The sequence below is a fragment of the Etheostoma cragini genome, chromosome 10 (genome assembly GCF_013103735.1).
Source record: "Etheostoma cragini isolate CJK2018 chromosome 10, CSU_Ecrag_1.0, whole genome shotgun sequence".
Classification (NCBI taxonomy): Eukaryota; Metazoa; Chordata; class Actinopteri; order Perciformes; family Percidae; genus Etheostoma; species Etheostoma cragini.
In genome coordinates this window covers 25048319-25068242 of record NC_048416.1, presented here as the reverse complement: position 1 = coordinate 25068242, position 19924 = coordinate 25048319, and the positions used below count along the sequence as shown (strand labels likewise).

Here is a 19924-nt window from a genome sequence, read left to right as displayed (position 1 = left end):
TCTCTCTCTCTCTCTCCCTCTCTCCCCCTCCCTTCCTCTCTGTGATGCCACTGTGCACTATACAAGTTAATGTGTTGAGCTGCAGAGCTGGCCTGCTAGCTCATTTAGCTTACTACACACAGGGACTCTGAGCCACATTTGCAGCGATAGCAAACATCCCACAAACTACCAGCAGCTAAAGGCTTTAGCCAGGACCTGCTACCACGATATGCTACTACACTATGGATCTGCCCTGCAGACTCAAGACTGAGGACTAGGATTTAATAGCAGTTGTCTCTGCAGCACTTCGCATCTTAAGAGTTGAAGGAACTGCACCGAGAAACATTTGCTGATTTGAGGATTAAGGTGTTTAGCAGGTTAGATATTTAAGTAAAAAGATGGGTGATAGGTGCTTTGCATGGGTGGGTGGAATATTGCTGTATTCACAAGATGATCGTTAAGCAATGCAGGGGTGAACAAGATGTGATTGTGCATGTGTGTGTTGGGATGTCTAGTTTTGAGAATTTGTATCACAATGTACCACTACAAGTCTGCAGCTTGTGACTTGCATGCATACGCTCCTGTGTATGTTTATTTCTAATTTTCTGGGGGTTATTCATGCCCTTGTGTATGCATCACATACATAGGTGTGCATGCACATGAAACAAAAAGGTGATTGTGGTTTTTCAATGGAACCTCATTGACAGGTCTTTTCACATTTGCCAGATCAGACAGCTGCTGAAACTGAAGAGGCAAAGCAAGCGTGACGTTACTTCACTGTCAGGCCCGTTGTTTATATTTCTGTCAGTCAAAACTTCCCTGACATGTTTTCTTTGAACTATTGTAGCCTGGTGCTTGTTTCTAAGTTTCGGCTTTTGTACAGTTTGTTCTAGGTGTAGAGTTGCATGTCTAAGTCATGCAGTGCACAGTTGTGGCATGTTTTCCAATTAAGTGTGTGCTGTTGGGATCAATATGGATCTGTTTAAAGCATACTAGTAAGCAACTGAAACATTTGGCGCTGACCTACTTCCAGAGGGAGCTGGCATGGTTGTTATCATTATACTGGTTTCACAGAAGCAATAAGCTCTACTGCTCAGGGTGCTAAAGTGTGCATATGATAAATAACAAGAGGTGAATACTGCAGATCTATCACCAGTAGTTTCGGTAGGGCTGGGTAATATATCGAAGTTGTATCGATATCGCAATATGAGACCAGATGTCGTCCTAGATTTAGGATGTATCGTAATATGGTATGTGTTGTCTTCTCCTGGTTTTACGGGCTGCATTACAGTAAAGGGATGTAATTTTCTGAACTTACCAGACTGTTGAACTTACTAGATGTTCTATTACTTACCTTTACCCACTAAATCATTAAATCATTTCTGGAGAATATTTATCAAAAATCTTGTTGTGTAAATAACATTTTGTCAAAGCACCAATAGTCAACCATACAAGATCGTTGCAATATTGACATCGAGGTATTTGGTCAAGGATATCGTGATATTAGATTTTCTTTATATTGCCCAGCCCTAAGTTTCGGTCTACATTTGAAAAGAGATGTGGTTTGATCCCCTGGGATCTGTTGCCCCCACTTTAAAGTGCCCTTGAGCAAACATTAAATCCCACCCTGCTGTAGATTTGCATCTTAGTAAGGCTGATTTTCAACCCTGGGCTAAAAAGAAGAATTTCCCCTCAGGGAATCAGCACAATATTACACAGTAAATGCTTTGTTCTTCTTCTGAACAGCAGGTCGTTTTCTTCACTCTTCCTTCAAGTGTGTTTGAACGATGGCACAGGGTGTTTACATTGACAGTATGACTGAAATAACCACATTAAGCCATGCTGAGCTTTCTTATCAAAGCAATCCCTGTGGAGCGACGGTTGACATGGACACAGTAAATATAGCTGGGAACACTTGGCCAACAGTGCTCAAGGTGCAGCTCTGTGTGATTCCTCTTGTGGCTACACAATATGTAGATTCTGCATTTTAGACATTTAACTGACTCCAAAGGAATTTACACTGAATCAAGCAAGCATCACTTCCTGAGTAATACTTTAGCATTACTTCAAGACTTTAGGTTACATGCAGAAGTCAGAGGTACGGCCTCTTTCAGCTAGTGATTTTACAAAGTTACTGTGTTTAGAATAAGGTAAGATTGACCTGGTAATTTTTGCACTCAAGGCCAAACTAGCTAACGGGCAAATCACTGTGACCACTGAAGGGATACTTTGTTTAAGCAGGAGATGTGTGTGTGACTGGTTTCAGTGTCAGAACAATGGCTCAGTCTTGTCATGTTTGTGCAGGACGCATTAGCCAACATGTATCTTCTTTGGAGCCGACTTTGTAATGACCATAAAATCCAGCTTTTATTGCTTTGTAGAGAGAAAAGTGAAAAAGGAGTGGAGAATGGTTTCAAGTGTTTGCTTGGTTCACTTTTTAATTTCCTTCAATACATCCAAAAGCTGACAAACTATAATGCATGGTTGTTTTATCTACTAGGAAGACGTGAAAAGTTGCATATGTTTGTCTGCATTGCTACATGTATATACGTCCACTTCATTGAATTCCCCAACTTTCCTCTGAAAAGCATTAAATTCCAACACCCTAATATTATGCAGTTTTACTTATTCTGTGACTTGGAATAGCCGACTTAGACGTCAAACAAAAAGTCTTGACAGTCTAATGGACATGGATATGTTTGGATTCAGTGCAGCATTAAGAAGACTTTTTTCTGAGGAACTTGAATTTAAGAATGTACTCGGGATCACTGGATGACCTGCATTGCTGTTGTTGTGGCAACAATCCTAAATGTTCTCTCTCTGTTAGTGTTGCATGAATAAGCCTTTATTGGGGGTGGCTATGTGATATAGGATGTTATATTTTTATTAATTATTAGTTTAATGAATCTGGGCAAGAAGGTGTAGTAAGAGTGAAGATAGTGACTAGCAAATAAAATCTTGCTGTATTTCTTTCTTCTTCTTTTTTTACTTGGCACTGAGGTGGACTATTGTATTGTGTGTTTTTTTTGTTTTGTTTTTTACATATAGTGTCATTTTATCATGATATCTGTCTATTTTTCTTTCCTTTCCTTTTTAGGTTCTAATCACCATCTACTGGTTGGGTCGTGCTGCTAACAGCTGTACCTCCTACAACGGTCCCACGCTGGACCTGAAAGAGTTTGAGGGCCTGCTTTCACAGATGCGAAAGGTTTGCTCAGTCTTTTTTAGTAAAGTCTAGGCTTAAACATATCATGTAAATCAAAATTACAGGGGAAATTTAGGCAGTATTATGGCTAGTGGTATAAGCAGTAGAGAGAGGCTGTCCTTTTCCCACTCAAGCAGAATAATCACTGATTTGATCACTGCAGTAACCTAATATCCTGAAAAAAACACAAATTATACTGGACCCCGTTTTTGGGGATGCACTGAAAGAGTATGTCTTTGTTAAATGTACAAAAAACTTTTCAGAAATCCTCTTAGGCAGAAAATTTTACCCCCAAGCAAAGATGACCTCTGTTAAATTGGGCTGCTGTGTCAATCACCTCAATCTGGTTTCAACCCTTTACTGACCAGAGGTACAAAGAAAAGATAGCATTAGCAAGTCCTGAAGCCAAACTATGACAACCTCTCATAGCCATGATGTCAGCCCCATGTGATTTATTCAACAATGTGATGTCCCGTCTCTGTTCTATAAAGCTGAGCAATATCTGCCAACTCAGCAGAAAAACTTTCCCAGATGTCCACACATAGCTGCTGACCAAAACAAAGCCACGTTTCTATGAAACAAAGAAAGAGACTAATAATAAAATGAGATTTGAAAATCAGGTGCACACATTCAAGAATAAAATTGGCACTCCAGTTCACTTTTAATTTTTGTGGAATTGGAAACTGGACCTTTTTCAAAGAACCACAATTGAAATGCAAGAAGCAGGGGAATGTGTGTCCCAGCTGCACTTTTCTCTGCTCAGTTATTGTAAGTAGCTCAGGATAAGTGCATCAGTTAAACCACTAGCGATATCTTGGCATTAACATTTTAGTTTTTTTTTTTTTTGCCCGGGTTTTTTAGATCCTTCTCTTTTAAGTGGGTTATTATCATTGTAGTATTATTATTATTATTATTATTATTATTATTATTATTATTATTATTATTATTATTACAGAGATTGTGAGAAAATACAGAATGAGGAAGAAGGAGAGAAAGCAAAAGGCCTACACAAAGTGGATCTGGGTATTACAGGGAGATGTTTGTACAGGACAGGATACAAACAAATTCTTCAGATGTTTTTTGACCAGGTGAAAATGAAATTCTCTTCACACAAGACAGGTTTACTGGATGTACTAAGCAGGAAATGTTATGCATCCTTCCATTGTAATCACAACTGTTACACTAATTTGTGCATGTGATATAACCTGGGCATGTGTTCCTAAATTTTTAGGAGGCAGAGGAGGCAGAGAGCCCTCAACGCAGCGTCCGGGACAGTGGCTACATCGACTGCTGGGACTCTGAGCGCAGCGACTCTCTCTCCCCACCACGCCACGGCCGCGAGGACTCGTTCGACAGTCTGGACTCCTTCGGCTCACGCTCACAACAAACCCCATCGCCGGACGTCCTGGTCGCCCGCGGCAGCAGTGATGGTAGGAAATAGTCTATTCTTTATGCTTTTTACAGTCATATTCACATAGAACACTAGTTTGAACTGATTATGAAAGCGGGGTTTTGTGGTTTGAATAACCCCCCTTCAATTTAAAGGTTGCAGGTTAAATCTGGTCAATTGCCATTGTTTCATTTAAGCCACACCACATACAGTGTGTCTTGTGGAAGGGAAGTAATTCAGTACTGGCTGCTTTGTTTGAGTCAATCGTGGTGTTCAGATATAGTTTATAGATAAATGAGGTGCATTGTCCTTGTAGTGCTACTGTAATAAGGCATGTTGCTCACCTCCCTGTGTTTTCATAGAACAATGCCCAGTGCTTGTCAAAGGCTATTATAATAAAGTTAAAATTTCACTGTGATGCCTGTATTAAAGCCAAGCTATTGTTTTATTTTTGTTACAGCTATCTGTCTTTTGAAAGGGAATACATTTAGAATAGGAGCTGCTGTTTTTGTTCTGTTCAAATTTGGCACATGGACACTGTGTAAATATGAGGTGAATGAAGCAGTTAGTGCTTCTGATTCTGCTGTAGAAAAGCTTGTGTATGTTTGTTGTAAAGTTGTCTGCTTTGGTTTTATTTATTTTTTTATATAAAGAACCCAGTCTTTTATCATTTTATAAATCCAATAAAAAAGGCTACATGCAGTCTTTATGTTCCTTTACTGTATAAAAAACTGCTCATGTACATCCTCTGCGAGTCTCAAAGTTCTCGGCTCACCCATATCTGATGTCAGCTAGCTACATTAACTATTAACAATTAATCTGTTTTTGTTTCAAACACATTTCAGTTATGTATTGTTAACACAGGCTGCTCCAATATGACAGTTGTGTCAGGTGACATAAAACAGAAGCCGTTTATTGTTCCTCATGGAAAATCTTACAAATTCAGATTTAACTGGTAAAATAAAAGCGGCTAGAAGGCTCCACACAAAGGTCTGATTTGAACTGAAAAGAGAATGCAGTACAGTGTAGTAATTTGATGTTGACACATCGTATGTGTCCTTCTGAGAGGAATAAAATCTAGAGGACTTAGGTTGAAGATTGACCCCTGAGACACTGAACCCTGTCCTTGGTATCTCTGCTAAGAAAATCAGATAAATGTTTCAAATTGAAATGTAAGTATAGGTTGTTGTGAGGAGATAGACTTATATTAAAACTACCACACGTCGTTTTTGCCATAAAAAATCTAATGCATTGAAAAGTCAACATTTCTAAAAGGTTTTATAAAGGTCCTACTTCATATACGTAATCAAGATGTGTTGCTTTGTTTTTATTGTACAATAAAGTCTTTGTTTAGATAACCATATTTAAGCTTCTGTAATTGAATGGGTCCAAATTGGTAGCATAACAATTTAAGTTTTTCCATGACAAGCATGAACTGCAAACACCTGCCAATTTGTTTTATGCTTCGTGCTGAGGTTTGGCTGCATGTAAGTACTTAAAAATACAAAGCCGACCATATGCTTTTATTGCAAGCTGTTCATTGCTACGCTTTATTAGAATTTTAATTCAAAACAAATTTAAATGACAGCCTATAAAAGGTTATATAAGTTGTCACAAAACATAATGTATGTTTCATCTCTCAACTGCATGTGGGAAAACAGAGGCCACGCATCCTGTCTGCTGTGTTTTTGTTTTGAGGGAAGTTTGAAGGAAACTGCCGTCACCAAAGCCTAATCTGCTGTCCCCAACAGTCAAACTATCTAAAGACCTTGCTAGATGTTGATGTTTGCTCCAATCCAAACATCCAAAACAAGGACCATTAAACAGTCTAGTGCTGGGCAGTGTGACCAAAAATGTACATAACGATATTTTTTAAGATTCTGGCAGTTTCACGCTATGTCACATATTCTTTTGATTGACTGGGTCTTTGTATAGGTTTTTAATGGCTTATTTTACTGTCAGTATTCAGTACTGTCAGAATATAAAAAGAAACGTAACGTTAGGTGTTGTAGAAGAGTGGGCTTAGCTCCGCTGTCAGCTTGCTTCGGTGTTGTTTTAATAACGTTAGTGGTTTGGAGGAAGTATTTTGACGAGGCAAGAAATCTTAAATCCAGTGTTTTAATCATTGTTCTGAACTCTTCTTTCTGGATGGTCTGTAGTGGGCCCATAGGTAGATTGTTCTTGTGTTCATTATGTGGCTCTGATGCATGCTTGTGGTGAAAGGTCTTAAAGTTAGCACGGCCGAGTAACGTTAGTTTTACGAGTACAGTCAGCACAATTTCTTTAAACCAAAAAACCTCCAAACAACAGACATGGCTCTTCTTTTTGGCACAAGTTCTTCCTTGTCTACTAGTTCTGCAGCTTTGATTTTGTAACTTTTGATGCCTATCCCATCCATCTTCACCATAATGTAACACCTGAGCAATGCGTGACCATGCTTGTTTTGTAGTGCAACATTGAAAAGGGTCTATTTGAAACTGTGGCTCAATAGACCAGAATACAAAGCTGCCCTATAGCTTTTACGCGATAAATCTGGCCACCAACATGTGTAACCCACAGCTGATTGGTCACATTGTCAAGAGACCTCTGGTGCAAAGTAACATGCTCCATCAGTCTAGAAAAATGAACACAATTGTTAATTGATTAAAGAAAATGAGGAGACACCCTAGTGAAATGGACTAAAAACAAACAAAAAAACATTTTTGGGGCTTTTTTAATTTATTGCTGTCAGAAGCTCTTGGTAGTTCAGCCATGCAAAGGGGGATATAGAGGTTAAGAGATCACTAAATTTGGATGCCCTTGCTATTATAAGGGTGCCATACTATCAGTGTTTAAATCAGGCCCAAGGAGGCTAACTAAAGATGTGACAACAGGATAACAGTGCAGTTATTACCCAATGACAGGGACCGTAGATTACACCTAGATCAAGAGCGAGAGCATCCATTGCCCTTTCACTATTCAGCTCCCAAACTGACGCCCCTGGTGGCAGTAATTAGGGGACAGGAAAAGAGATTAATTCAAACTCTGAAAGAGATACAAAAATACAAATGCTTTTTTGTTTGCCTTTTCTCTTTCTATGTTTGCGGGACAACACCCATTGCTAACCAGATACTGTTTCAAATGATAGACTGAGTGATATCATTGAGATGATTTTTAGGGTTTGGGTTTTGTTTTTTAATCAGAAATTGCCTTGAAGTCCAGCATACCGGTTTTCTAAAATACCAGTTGTTCAGTCTGTATAATGTTTTTTTTTTTTTTTTTGATTATGATGAGGTTTCTGACAAAGCTTGGGTTGATTGGATAGCATTTATCAAATCTGGTATTGGGTCTCTGTATAGAATTTGATTTCTTTTTTTTAGGTGTAGTCGATTTAATGTTTGCAACCTGTAGCTACAACCAAAAGATGGCATGAGATGATGCCTACTTACTTTTACACCTTATTTTCCACAAGCTACTTGCTCCAGATATGGGAGGTCCTGTTTGAGCACTATTAAGTTGATAAACCTAAAATGTATAGTATATGGTATTCATGAACCTGGGAGATTTTGCTGAAATTGACATGATGTGATCAGCTGGATCATTTCTTTTAAAGAGAAGTTCTCCGTTTGTCTTATTGAAGTCCTGTTTAACACACAGCAACTAAAAGCTTAATTTTAACTGTTATAGACTTCAGGTTGGTTGATAAGCTACAGCTTCAGTTATCAGCCGCTGGAATTGTTCCTCATTTTAAGGGGGTAGACTAAAAGCTAAAAGTGAGATATGTGCTTCATACAGGTTTTCATTGTTCTTTACTGATGATAAGAGTAAGGAGAAATACAAGTTTCAATAAGAGTTTTGTTATCATCAGATCTAAATAAATCTGGGTGAACTGGAAAGGGATTCTAAATGGAACCGGCTATCAGAATCTAACCCTTCTGTTGACTTCGTCTGGACGCTTTCCATCTGGTTGAAATCAGTAAACCTCCTTGCAGACCTTTGCTGTTCATACTGCCTAGAAAGATCTGTGTCTTATAGTGGAACATTTGGAAAAAGAATGAATTGTATCCAAGAAAGTGTCATCATTTATTTCACTCTAATACTATTAGAAATGTTGTGGTCCTTAGCACTTTTCATTTGTAATTATGTTCCCGCTTTCCAGTTATTGTAACGCATGTTAAACTGGAATCCCTGGCTTTTACATGTCCTGTAGTAATACTGCATGTTGATGATTATTGATGTAAATATGTTTCTGTGAAGCTCTGGTACAGTATGGCACTGACCCATGATAAATGTTCCCTCAAGCTTCAGTGTTACCATATGTGCAGAGAGATCAAATCACCATGTTAAGACATATGTTGTTCCTTAAGGATGGATAAACTTGGATGGTGGAGTCACTCATGTTTCCAATTGATGGGCTTAAGAGTCATTGTTGGAAGTGCAGATAGCTCCAGGCCTCTTTTGGTCCTTGATCTGTCAATCTTTTAGACCACATGAAAATAAAGAAGTCTATTGATCGAAAGAGAGGTTTTCACAAGTGCAAAATGCAAAAAAAAATCCCCCAGAGTAGCAGCTGCATCTACATGTATCGGTTTAAAACTAAGGGAAGATTTAGATCTGGTTAAAATTGTGGGTTTATACTTGGAAAAAATATACATTTAGTCATAAATTTAAAGGTCATATATTTAGTATGCATGCATCCAACGGGAGGGAAATCCCAGTTACACATGTGCTGAACATCTTGGAGAGGAATTTTTGAGAAACAGTTTCTAAATGTTTTGGGTTACCATTAGCAAAAATGGCTTAATGAAGATGAACTGACTGGTATCCTCATTTCTCTTTTCGGTATGGACTCTGAGGATCACACTTGCAGAGGAATTTGAGACGCTAAGCAGGGAAAGTCCTTGAGCAATGCACTTCTGCAGCTCCAGGTGTTGCCACTGACATTAAAGAGCTAACACTGTGTTTCAAATGGGATAAAGACAGACACAGTGTCGTCCTTTAGTGAATTCTTCCAAACTGTAGGCTAGAATTTAGTCAGCAAGAGCTGCACAACACACATTTTTTATGATTTGTGTTTCTTGCTTTGTTTTATATGGGTTGATTTATTTTCAGCCACTGGAATGCACTGCAATATTTAATAACACTGGAACAGCACTTTAGTGTTTTGTAAAGCTATATGTATACTAATTGTAATGTCTTGATGGGAAATTAGAGTGATATTTTTTATTCAGAGATTAGAAAAACGCAATGAGAATCCTCAATCAACTCTGTTCAATTTATTTTTGGATTTATTCTTTCTCCCCCTCCCATTTACCTTTCTAACACATATTCAGAAGATTAATAAAACATATCAGAGACCCTAGTGCAAATACAGTATATGCTTCATCAAAAGTGCAGCAAAGCTGCTAGATGGCTGTGTATTCACAATATAGGTCAAAACATTTCACTGGGATGTAGAGAATTTCAAAGTATTTTGCTGGTTAATACATTTCTGTGCTTTGTTACAATTTGAAACTTGAATTGCTTGCACAAAATTCCAACGCCACATCTTGGAATTATGTTGTTTTCCAGTAATCGTAGAACAACACGTTAAAATTGAAACTCCCTCTAATCTAATTAGTTCATCCTTCGCTTCAACTCTAAAACTTGAAAACTAGCTGTATGTGCTTTGATATATTCCCTGAACAGTTATCATAATCGTAATTGTTTGAAAACAGAACGTATTAAATGGCCTTTGTGAAATTCAGTCTGTTCTGTGATGTATATGCAAACCTGAACTTGCGAACAAATTAGCTGGTGAGTGATCTCTCTGTGACACCATTAATACACCTCATTCCCCCCATCTCTTCCTCTCAACAGGCCGCGGCAGTGACTCAGAGTCCGATGGTCCCCCCCACAGAAAGATACCTGACATACGTAAGGATGACATGTTGGCACGTCGGACGTCCATCAGCGAACCACGAACAGCCATGCCTTTCAACCAGTACCTGCCAAACAAGAGCAACCAGAGTGGATATTTGCCCACTCCACTCCGCAAGAAGAAGAACGATAAAGAAGATGGAGCACGCAAGAGTTGGAGTACTGCTACTTCACCTGTAGGGGGAGACAGACCACTCAGGTAAGTCTAACTGTTGTATTAATTAGAAGGAAAGAAACACCCTATATAAAGAGGAAATGCTGGAATGTCATTTATTAAGATAGTTTAGATATTTAAAGCAGCACTAGAGAACTTTTCTCACCAGGTTGGAAGCAGAATTGTCCATTACAGTAACAATACGGATCTGTAGTTCAAATGAACTGGATGATGTAATGTAAAGGACAACGCCGCTTCCAACCTGTAGGGGAACCGAAGCGGGAAAAGTTCTCTAGTGTTGCTTTAAATACAAGTGAAATGCATTTCTACAAGTTTTAATCTGAGAAATAGGTTGTGTATCTATATATATATATATATATATATATATATATATATATACACACACACACACACACACACACACACACACACACACACACACACACACACACAGAGTATTGTTTTTAACCAGAGTAAAGCTTCACTAATTGAATGAAATGGTGTTTTATGTTACTGAACTCAAGACAACAAAAGTCTGTAAATGGTTATAAAATTAAAGATGTAACATTTAACCACTTTACATGATAAAACATTTCTGCTATAAGACAACATTTTACATGTAAGCAACACAACAGAGGAGTGTATTCCTTGACTTTGGCACACTATGACACACTCAACATATTACAATTAATAGACTGATGGTGTAGCCTAAATTAAGTTAATGCATGAGTTGATAGATTTAAATCTATCACTATAAATCAGCACTATAGCGGTATAGATAGGCTATACCGCTATAGTGCTGGCTGAGCCAGTGATTCATCAAAAACTGGTAATTTGGTAACAGGTTATACAACCTTCTTTTAGTTTGAAATAGATTTACTGCAGATAAATGTTTTAAAATGAAAGGTTGCTGTGAATATGGATGGAAGTACACCAAGAAGTCATTTTTAGAAAAAATATGACATTTTCGCAGAATAGAAATAACAGATCTACAAAATGTAGATGTTGGAAAATAAATCATACGTTTGTTAATTATGTATAATACCCACCAAGTTTTGTTTTTTTTAATTAATTCTGTGTTCAATAATTTTGCAAGAGAAGGTGTCAGATTGTGTCGATTTGTGTCAGATTGCAGAGTCATGTGTAAGCTTATGAGTATTGCTCTCTGTCTAGTACTGTACATAAGGGAGTGACTGATGGAGCCAGATGTTCGTTTTCATCGACTCTGACTGACTCTGATTATAGCAAAGTGTGAAATGCACTAAATAGAGAAGACAAAGTATAGTCTGACAGTCTTATTGGCATTTATTGGTTTGGCATGTTGAGAGCGGTGGGGTCACAATTTTTATTTGGTTAAGCATTTCGTTGTCAGCAGCTCTCACTGCAGAAGTTTCTCATTTCTGCTGGCTTAGTGGATTCCATAATGTGCTTTGATCCGTTTTAGTCTCAGTACAGTATATGCAGTGTTAGTAGTGTATGCGCGTCATGTCAGGATTTGAATGGAAGTAGTATTTGTAAGATAATATTTTGCAGTTTGGATGTAGCATTATTTAGTTCTAGCAGGGGGTTGAAGATATTTATTAAAAATGAAATATCTGCAGTCGTATTACTTACCTCAGTCTGTTTACATTTTCAAAAAGTGATGCAAGAGGGTGCATATTCTTTAGGCGTGTGTGTGTGTGTGTGTGTGTGTGTGTGTGTGTGTGTGTGTGTGTGTGTGTGTGTGTGTGTGTGTGTGTGTTTATCACCCATGGTGTGTTGTCCATTTGTCATTCCCACTGTTGGTAAATTCATCCATCACCATTACATCACATGCATGTATTCACTAATTTGTAATGTTTTTTTTCTTCATCTTTATCATTTCCATCCATAATGGCATTTGCCCTCTTACCTCCCTCTACCTCTTGTGTGTGAACCTAATCTCCCCTCCCCCCACCCCCCAATCATGTTGTTGTTATCCTCATGTCATTACATCATCCTTTATTGTATGAATGGGTGATGTAATAGTCCAAATGAGCTCCCTAGCTTAGACGACCCACCTGGAGAGTCCCCCAGCTTGTCCGCTACCCCGCCCCTTCAACCCCAGATACAGATTCAGAAGAAGAACCAGACTAAAAAGGACGATGAGGAAGGGAAGCAGACTGCCTCTACACTTTGCCTTGAGATCCATGCAGCAGGCTTAAGGAGGAGCAGTGAGCCTCTGCCATGTAGAGTCCCCCAACCCTGTGCAGAGCCACCCATGGTGAACGTAACTCACCTGATCATCACCTCTGAGCAAAGGTTTTCACCTTGTTTTATGTTTTTCTTAAATGTCCAAATAAGCAGCCCAATTCTCTTTTTTATTGACACAATACTGACTCAGTTTGTCTAAATCAACCAAATCTAAAAGCTAAAGATCCTTTTTTATAGAGTTGTTAGAAAAATTATTACCAAAAGACGACAAAGAATCACTGGAATCATTTTAACAAAGTTTACTTGCGGAGTCAATCACATACATTTCAATAAGTACAGAGATGGACTGAAGAGCAAATTCTGCAGTGTCCACTTATACATTGAAACCCCCTCCCATCTCCATGCCTTAAACAGCTGTACTATCTCAAAAGCAATCAAACTCAACCTGACATAATGGGAGTGAATGAAAGAGGTCTAGCCAAGTTCTCTGAAGATAGCTTTGAATTATGTGACCTTGGGCACTTCAGACATAGAGACATTCAGTTTTAGTGGTTACATTTTCAGACAAGAGTCTTAAATAATTTGTTGATATTTTTGTATTGATAGATGCGGATTGTTTTTGATTATTTTTTAAAGGTCCTTAAAGTGGAACTCCACCAATTTACACATTAAAGACTGTTCATAGGTCTCTGGGAGTACAACTGCATTTGTAAAAAAAAGTTGTATAAAGCCTTTTGTGTCTCCACAGGGTGTTGTCTGAAGGCTGATCAATGGCCTAAGGGATGTCATTCACAAGTTTGAAAATGCAAAAATACCTGGGGGTGTGCACTTAAAAAGAATTGAGGTTATCAGACCTCTGTAGCTCTCTCCTTATCTCTGCTTTGTATGGTTAAGATTCTAGGCTACATTAGCTGATACTAGCATGACACAGCAGAATCCCCGATCCTATTGTCGGCGGCCGGAAGAAGAATGCACGGAATATGAAAATATGATGATGAAATCTCTGAAAAATTATTTTCTTGACTTGACTTGACCATGAGTCAGCAGCACGTGTCCCAGTTAATCCACATGCTTTGCTGTAAACAGTTTTCATCAGGACCGTTACAATGATCCCAGCTGGTGTTTCCATCGAGCTCTTTTTCTTTTTGGCACTGCCATTACCAGATCATTGTTTCCTGTTCTTATCCAGAGCAACATAACAGTGAGTGAGCAAGAGGTCTAATATAGAATACCCTGTTGTACTGTAATACAGGGTCTTTACCCAGCAGGCCAGCCAGAGGTCACAAATTCTACACAAGGTGAGGGTTACTAGCTTTCAATGCTTTTCACAGTGCAAAAGTCCACTTTAAGGCCTTATTACATTTTCTCTCTTGAAAAATGTCTGTTTATGTTGTTATTTCACAATCCAGCCCTATCCTGTGTTATTTCCTGGTCCAGCAGACGTTTCATTCACGGTCCTGTTAGAGAGTTATTACAGTCACACACCCAGTTTCTAGCTTTTTCTGGCACAGATGGTATGGTATTGATTGGATTGTCAGCATTTCAACGGAGTGAAAAGAATACTCAAAGGAACTCTGACTTGTGAATTGCTGTGTTCCAAGGAAAAGGGGGATTTTCAAAACTTTGATATCAGCTTCTGCAGTTGGTAACAGCTTGCCTTTTTCAAGAACAAAACTGAGGCTTGAATTTTTGTGTTTTAGTGTTGCAAGGAGTAAATTCTTTTAAAAATAGTATAACATCAACATATCAGGGTTTGTAGTCCCCTTTCAAAGTTGTGTTGACACAACTTTTTTAAGATGACTTGACTTTTCCCTTCAAATTCTACTAACAAATCAGCACATACATTAAATATATAAACCTCTGCATACCACCAGCAGGTACACACGATAAATATGGTGTGCACACACAAACGCACTCACAGGGAAAATTAACACGTGAACCATCCTCAGGATGTAAGGAAATGAGGCTTTCTTTATTCCTTGAACCTGAGCAGGCTGGGACTGAAGCCTGGCTTTTTCACAGCCTTTCTCTCCCTGCCATGCATGCTGGGAATGTATTGTCCAATAATAAGCCTCTCAGAAAGAAGCTGTTCATCATAGGATGACAGACAACAGAGTGTTCAGCAAAAATTGCTTTGGCTTTGTGACTCAGGTTTGTTTTGAAATCCAGTATGCTCTGACCAGATTTGTGACCTTGCTCTGCTATTTTCTTAGGTTTATGTTTTAAATTAATTCCAATTAGACTCCTCCCAGAGGAATGCTATCTGATGATATAGGATTATAACCCGGCCGCAGTACGTTTTAGTTTGCTTTGCTTTCTGCAGTATTCGCTCGTGCTCAGAGGAACTCTTCCACCATTCCACGACTCTAGCAGCAAACACTGCAGCAACCCCCGCAGTTGCAGCAATCCCCATCATCACCCCCGGGAAGCATCCACCTGTGCTGGAGCAAGAGGAGGCGGCTGTGACAAAGGGAGCCACTGGTATCCTATTAGTCGCAGAACGAGATGAGAAGCTGGCTCGCCAAATGCTGATCTCTCCCAAACACATCAGTATTCAGAGTCCCCCCCACTTCCTTTCTGTGCCCACTACCGTGGCAACTGGTACAACAGCAACAACTGATACAGGACGACGGAAGGGAAGGGCGCTCAGTGAAAGTGACGACCCACAAGGAGGGAACTCTTGGTTGGCAAGCAGTCTTCCAGCAACGTGAGCCCCGTCCAGCAACTACACCACATTTTATGAATTTTCACCGCGTTAACTTAACCTGCTACACCTTCGTGAACTAAAACTACATATTTCAACTTTAAAATCGAGGGATGTACTATTCCAATTATCCCTTTGAATACTCAATCTCAGCATGAAATCTCAATCTCAGCCCGCAATGGTCCTATCTGGATGACTTAACTACCTAAAAATTGCATGTTGTTAATAACTGTTGTTTTTGTACTAAGGATGCATGGAAATTCTGAAAAATCTGTATTTTTTTCTCATTGCCAGCTTTATTTCTGTTAAGAAATTTGGAGAAAAAAAAAAATTGAGAATGTGGTCTATGGTTAATTCTGCATGGCCCTATTTAGCAACATTTGATTTCTTCAGAAGACCCAAATAACCACAATGGGCACTGAATTGAATTTGATCCCATTTTAACCAATATAGTTTGGCAAATCTGACTTGCATAAATTGGCCCAACCATTATCAATCAATCAAATATTGGCCACTTCATGTATGTAAAGTGCTGGCTTTAATGTATTCCCCACTGTATCATATGATGACATCTTTCTACAAAGAATATGGCAAGTAGACATTTTACTACAACAAACCCATATGACAAATAGCCATCTTAGAAAACTATCTGGTCCTGATTTAGCAAGGCTTCTTCTAATTTAATCTACTTGTTCTCTTGTGGGGAGAAACCCAAAGCCACACTTTGTCTCACACCCCACCAACATCACAGAGGCAGCTTCATAAAAAAAGCTTGTGTGAAGACCTCTGTGGTTGAGGCCGAAATTACAAGTGGTGATCACAGACAGAAAGAGAGCCACATCCTTGATGCCGCTCTTGTGCTGTCTAATAAGATGCATGTGCTTGTTTTAATAGTTAAGTATCAGCTGCGTTCCAAGATCATTGGCATATGCATCTGTTGTATGCTAGCAGTGTCTTGGTTTTCGGGGATGCAGTAAACTTCTTTTATGCTCTGGCTGTGTTATGGATAAGACTGCCCCCTTGTGCTTGGTTTGAGGGTCATCATTTAACCTAGAAACCAACAGACATCTGTGCATAGATACAATACCAGCAGGCACACTTGTTTAAAACATTGTTAATGAACCATTCTGTATTAAATCTGTTGTAATTAACTCATTGTCAGGTGTGATCACACCACAGTATCTTAGGCACTAGCTATCAAATATTCCATCATTGTGTTTTAACATTCACACAAGTGAATGAAGCATACTTGTATTCATTTGTGATTGTGCTCTCTCTCCATGCTCTCTGCCTTCTGTAGATTCAGCCGCACACATAGTGTGTCAGATGATCCACAGTAAGTTGTCCATGAACCACTCAGAGGCTCAGCTGTCTGACCCAGCACTGCTCTGCACTACAAAAACAAAGCCCACTCAATAAGTCATTTAATCATTCATTGAGTGTGTTCATTGGATTTTTCTTTATGCAAGTGGGAAAATCTGCCAAAGGTTGAGGTAATTTAAACAACTTTCATGTAACCATTGACAACGACTTATGTTTATTTATTTTTTTGATCGAAAGTTGACTTAACTGAGTATATTAAGCCAGTTTTTGATGTCTTTTAATTGTAGAGACATTACAAGAATGTAGTGTTTGCCACGAAAAGTACTCTTGCCAGGGTAGAAAATCCTCTGAAACGGCCCTCAAACCACTCATGTATCTGTTTGAATGTCATTAATTAGTGCTTTAGTTTATAATTATAATAATTTCCGGCACAAATAATGTTCTGGCAAAATCTTGAGTTGTATGAGATCAATTCATTTATAAAATCACAGTGAAGATTTAAATTACTAAACAAAGAAGGTCATGTTTACCTTGTTTTCATTGAGATTGAGTAAATGCGAGTAAATATGGTCAGCCAGGGCGGATGTATCACATTTGTTGCATGTGATTTAGGAAATAATATTTACAAAAGTTTTATTTGCATGGAAACCACAAAGCAGATTTTTCCTACTTGTATTACTTAAATTAAAACCATAAAATAATAAGTTAAATGACCTGTTAATCTGTTTTCATTAAATGTAGCCAACATCATTTTTTGGTTGGCAACAATCCTCTCCTCCTGTCTTTATTCAAAGTACCTGCAGTAGTAGCTTTGGAAAGGATGTACTAAACTGCGCTGCGCCAACATAATCTTAGTGCTTCTGCCAGCTGCATGTTCCATGTAACATAACAATTTCAACCACCCTCCCAACATCTTATCCCTTACAAAACAAATAATCATGAGAATCTTTTGATTTCCTTAGCTTCATGAAACAGAAGAGATGATTCATAACAAGGAGATGGCTTAAGTGCTTTTTTAGTTTAAAGGTTTTGATTTAGATTAGCAGTTATTCAACATTGCACCCATTCCACTCACCAAAATGTTTAAAATACAATTACTTGTGAGTCATCTTTCTGCTTCAAGTGTATTCTGTTCACCCAATACAATAAAACATAACCATTACCATCATGACTTTAATGAGCAGGGAAATTATATAATGATTTTACCCATTCTAAGTCTGTAGTCAGCCGCATGCTCCTAACAATAAGGCTGCACTAGTGTCTTGTCTGTAATCTTAAAATGGATGCTTTTACATTAGTCACTGAACTAATGTAAAGACCAGTATAAACTCTCTGTAACAAATCTTTGACTGTATGAAGTCCATACTGGTTGTTGCATCAAATACACTCAAATCAGAATGTTAAATACAACCACAGGTACCTGCAACTGAAGCTGATGTTTTTGAATGTCTCATCAAATGGCATCATAACATCCCTAATGGGATGTATTTCCTGTTCAAACAAATGTTGATTAAAAAAAGAAAAATTGTGAATGTTGTATTGGTTTTTAAAAATCTTAGTTGTGCCTACAGGGTGAGCATGAGGTTACATTTGAAGATGGACAGTTCTTCATTCATTTGGTCTTTAAAAGTTTGTTTTTTTGTATCTGTACTGAGCGATTAGTTACAGGTAATTGTCTTTTCCTAGTATTTTGTATTTCATGTTTTATACATTTTTTATTTTTATTTTTGTATATATATATATATATATATATATATATATATATATATGTTTTTCTTTGAAACTATGTATCTCTAAATATTTTCGGTGGAATATCAAATGTTTAGCCATTGCTGAGTCTTAGAAAAGCTAAATGTTTTTACTGTGTTTGACATGACTGTATGAAACAGATAAAGATGGCAACATACTGTACAGTACAATGCACTGAGGGAAATGCACGTTATCACTAGCAGACTAACTACAAAAATAAACCATGTCCTATTCTGGAAATGATATGGCAACATCTTTTTACTCATTCATAATCTCTGTCTGTAACCCCCCCCCCTTAGGAGTGTAAGTATGATCGATATGCGTGGTGAGGAGGAGGCCATCTTGCAGCCCCACAGTCAGGTGCGTCATGAGCTGATGCACAACCAGTATAACAGGATGAAGGAAGAGGACGATCACTGGCAGGATGTGAGTTTTTTGTATTCATCTGACTTATGGTACTGTTCTTATTTCTCTTAGTTTGTGTGCATTTATTTATCTATTTATTTTGGATTGAGATTATTTTTTCTAAAACCTTTTTTTTGTTGGATTGATATTATTTAATAACTCCCATTAGCATTTCATCATCTGCACAGTTTGTATTTCTTGTCTTCAATATGTCAGGCGTTTTATCAGTTATATGCAGTGATTTTAATGCCTGCAGGCCCAAGACCAAACTCTAGCAGTTTTTTGCTGTGCCCCAGTAAAAAAAAAAAAAAAAAAACTTAAATCAGTTTAATAAGGCCATACCGGTGCTTCAGCTCTCATAACGCTGCTGAGCAAAGCCCTCATGCCTTGTTTCACTTGAAACTGAAACACTTCTGATGTGTGTCAGGACCTGGCCCGATGGAAAAATCGGAGGAGGAGTATTTCCCAGGACTTAATCAAGAAGGAGGAGGAGAGGAAGATGATGGAGCAGTTGCTGTCTGGAGACACCTGTACCTCCATGAGGAGGAGAAGCATCAAGACTTACAGAGAGATAGTGCAGGACAAGTAGGTCAAATACAAACACGTTTAATTTGTATTTAAACAACAAAGTGTGTGTACAATACTAGTAGTAAGGAAAACTTGGTATTTTTAATGGAAGAGAATTTAATTTTCTTTCTAATTCCTGCTAGTGGGCACAAAGGTGACAGCGAGTTAATGTAAGTAGGTCCGGTACTGAGAAAAAATTAAAGAGGCAGAGCCGGTCAGCTCAATTGATAGTGAAGAAGATATGATGGGTAATAGTATAGTTTTTACCTCCTATAAAATCTAGTTCAAATATGATTTACCTTAATTTAATGTAAATCAAACATTAATATCAGTCATATCAGTTGCTTCACATTTCACACAGCGCTTTTGCTTTTATCC

The 19924-nt window shown here is 38.2% G+C and overlaps 1 protein-coding gene across 14 annotated transcripts in view; it reads left to right on the top strand.

Moving 5' to 3' along the window:
- The window catches only part of LOC117951324 (LIM and calponin homology domains-containing protein 1-like), a 90430-nt gene that overhangs the window by 55442 nt on the left and 15064 nt on the right, over positions 1-19924 (top strand). For 9 of the 14 annotated variants that reach the window (XM_034882979.1, XM_034882980.1, XM_034882976.1 and 6 more), the window contains 8 exons: positions 3077-3187; positions 4416-4614; positions 10413-10671; positions 12634-12906; positions 15122-15505; positions 16803-16838; positions 18874-19000; positions 19407-19564. In XM_034882979.1, coding sequence (XP_034738870.1) covers positions 3077-3187; positions 4416-4614; positions 10413-10671; positions 12634-12906; positions 15122-15505; positions 16803-16838; positions 18874-19000; positions 19407-19564 — 1547 coding nt within the window. The remainder of the gene's footprint in view (positions 1-3076; positions 3188-4415; positions 4615-10412; positions 10672-12633; positions 12907-15121; positions 15506-16802; positions 16839-18873; positions 19001-19406; positions 19565-19924) is intronic. The other 5 variants (XM_034882978.1, XM_034882983.1, XM_034882984.1 and 2 more) reach the window with 5 other exon arrangements.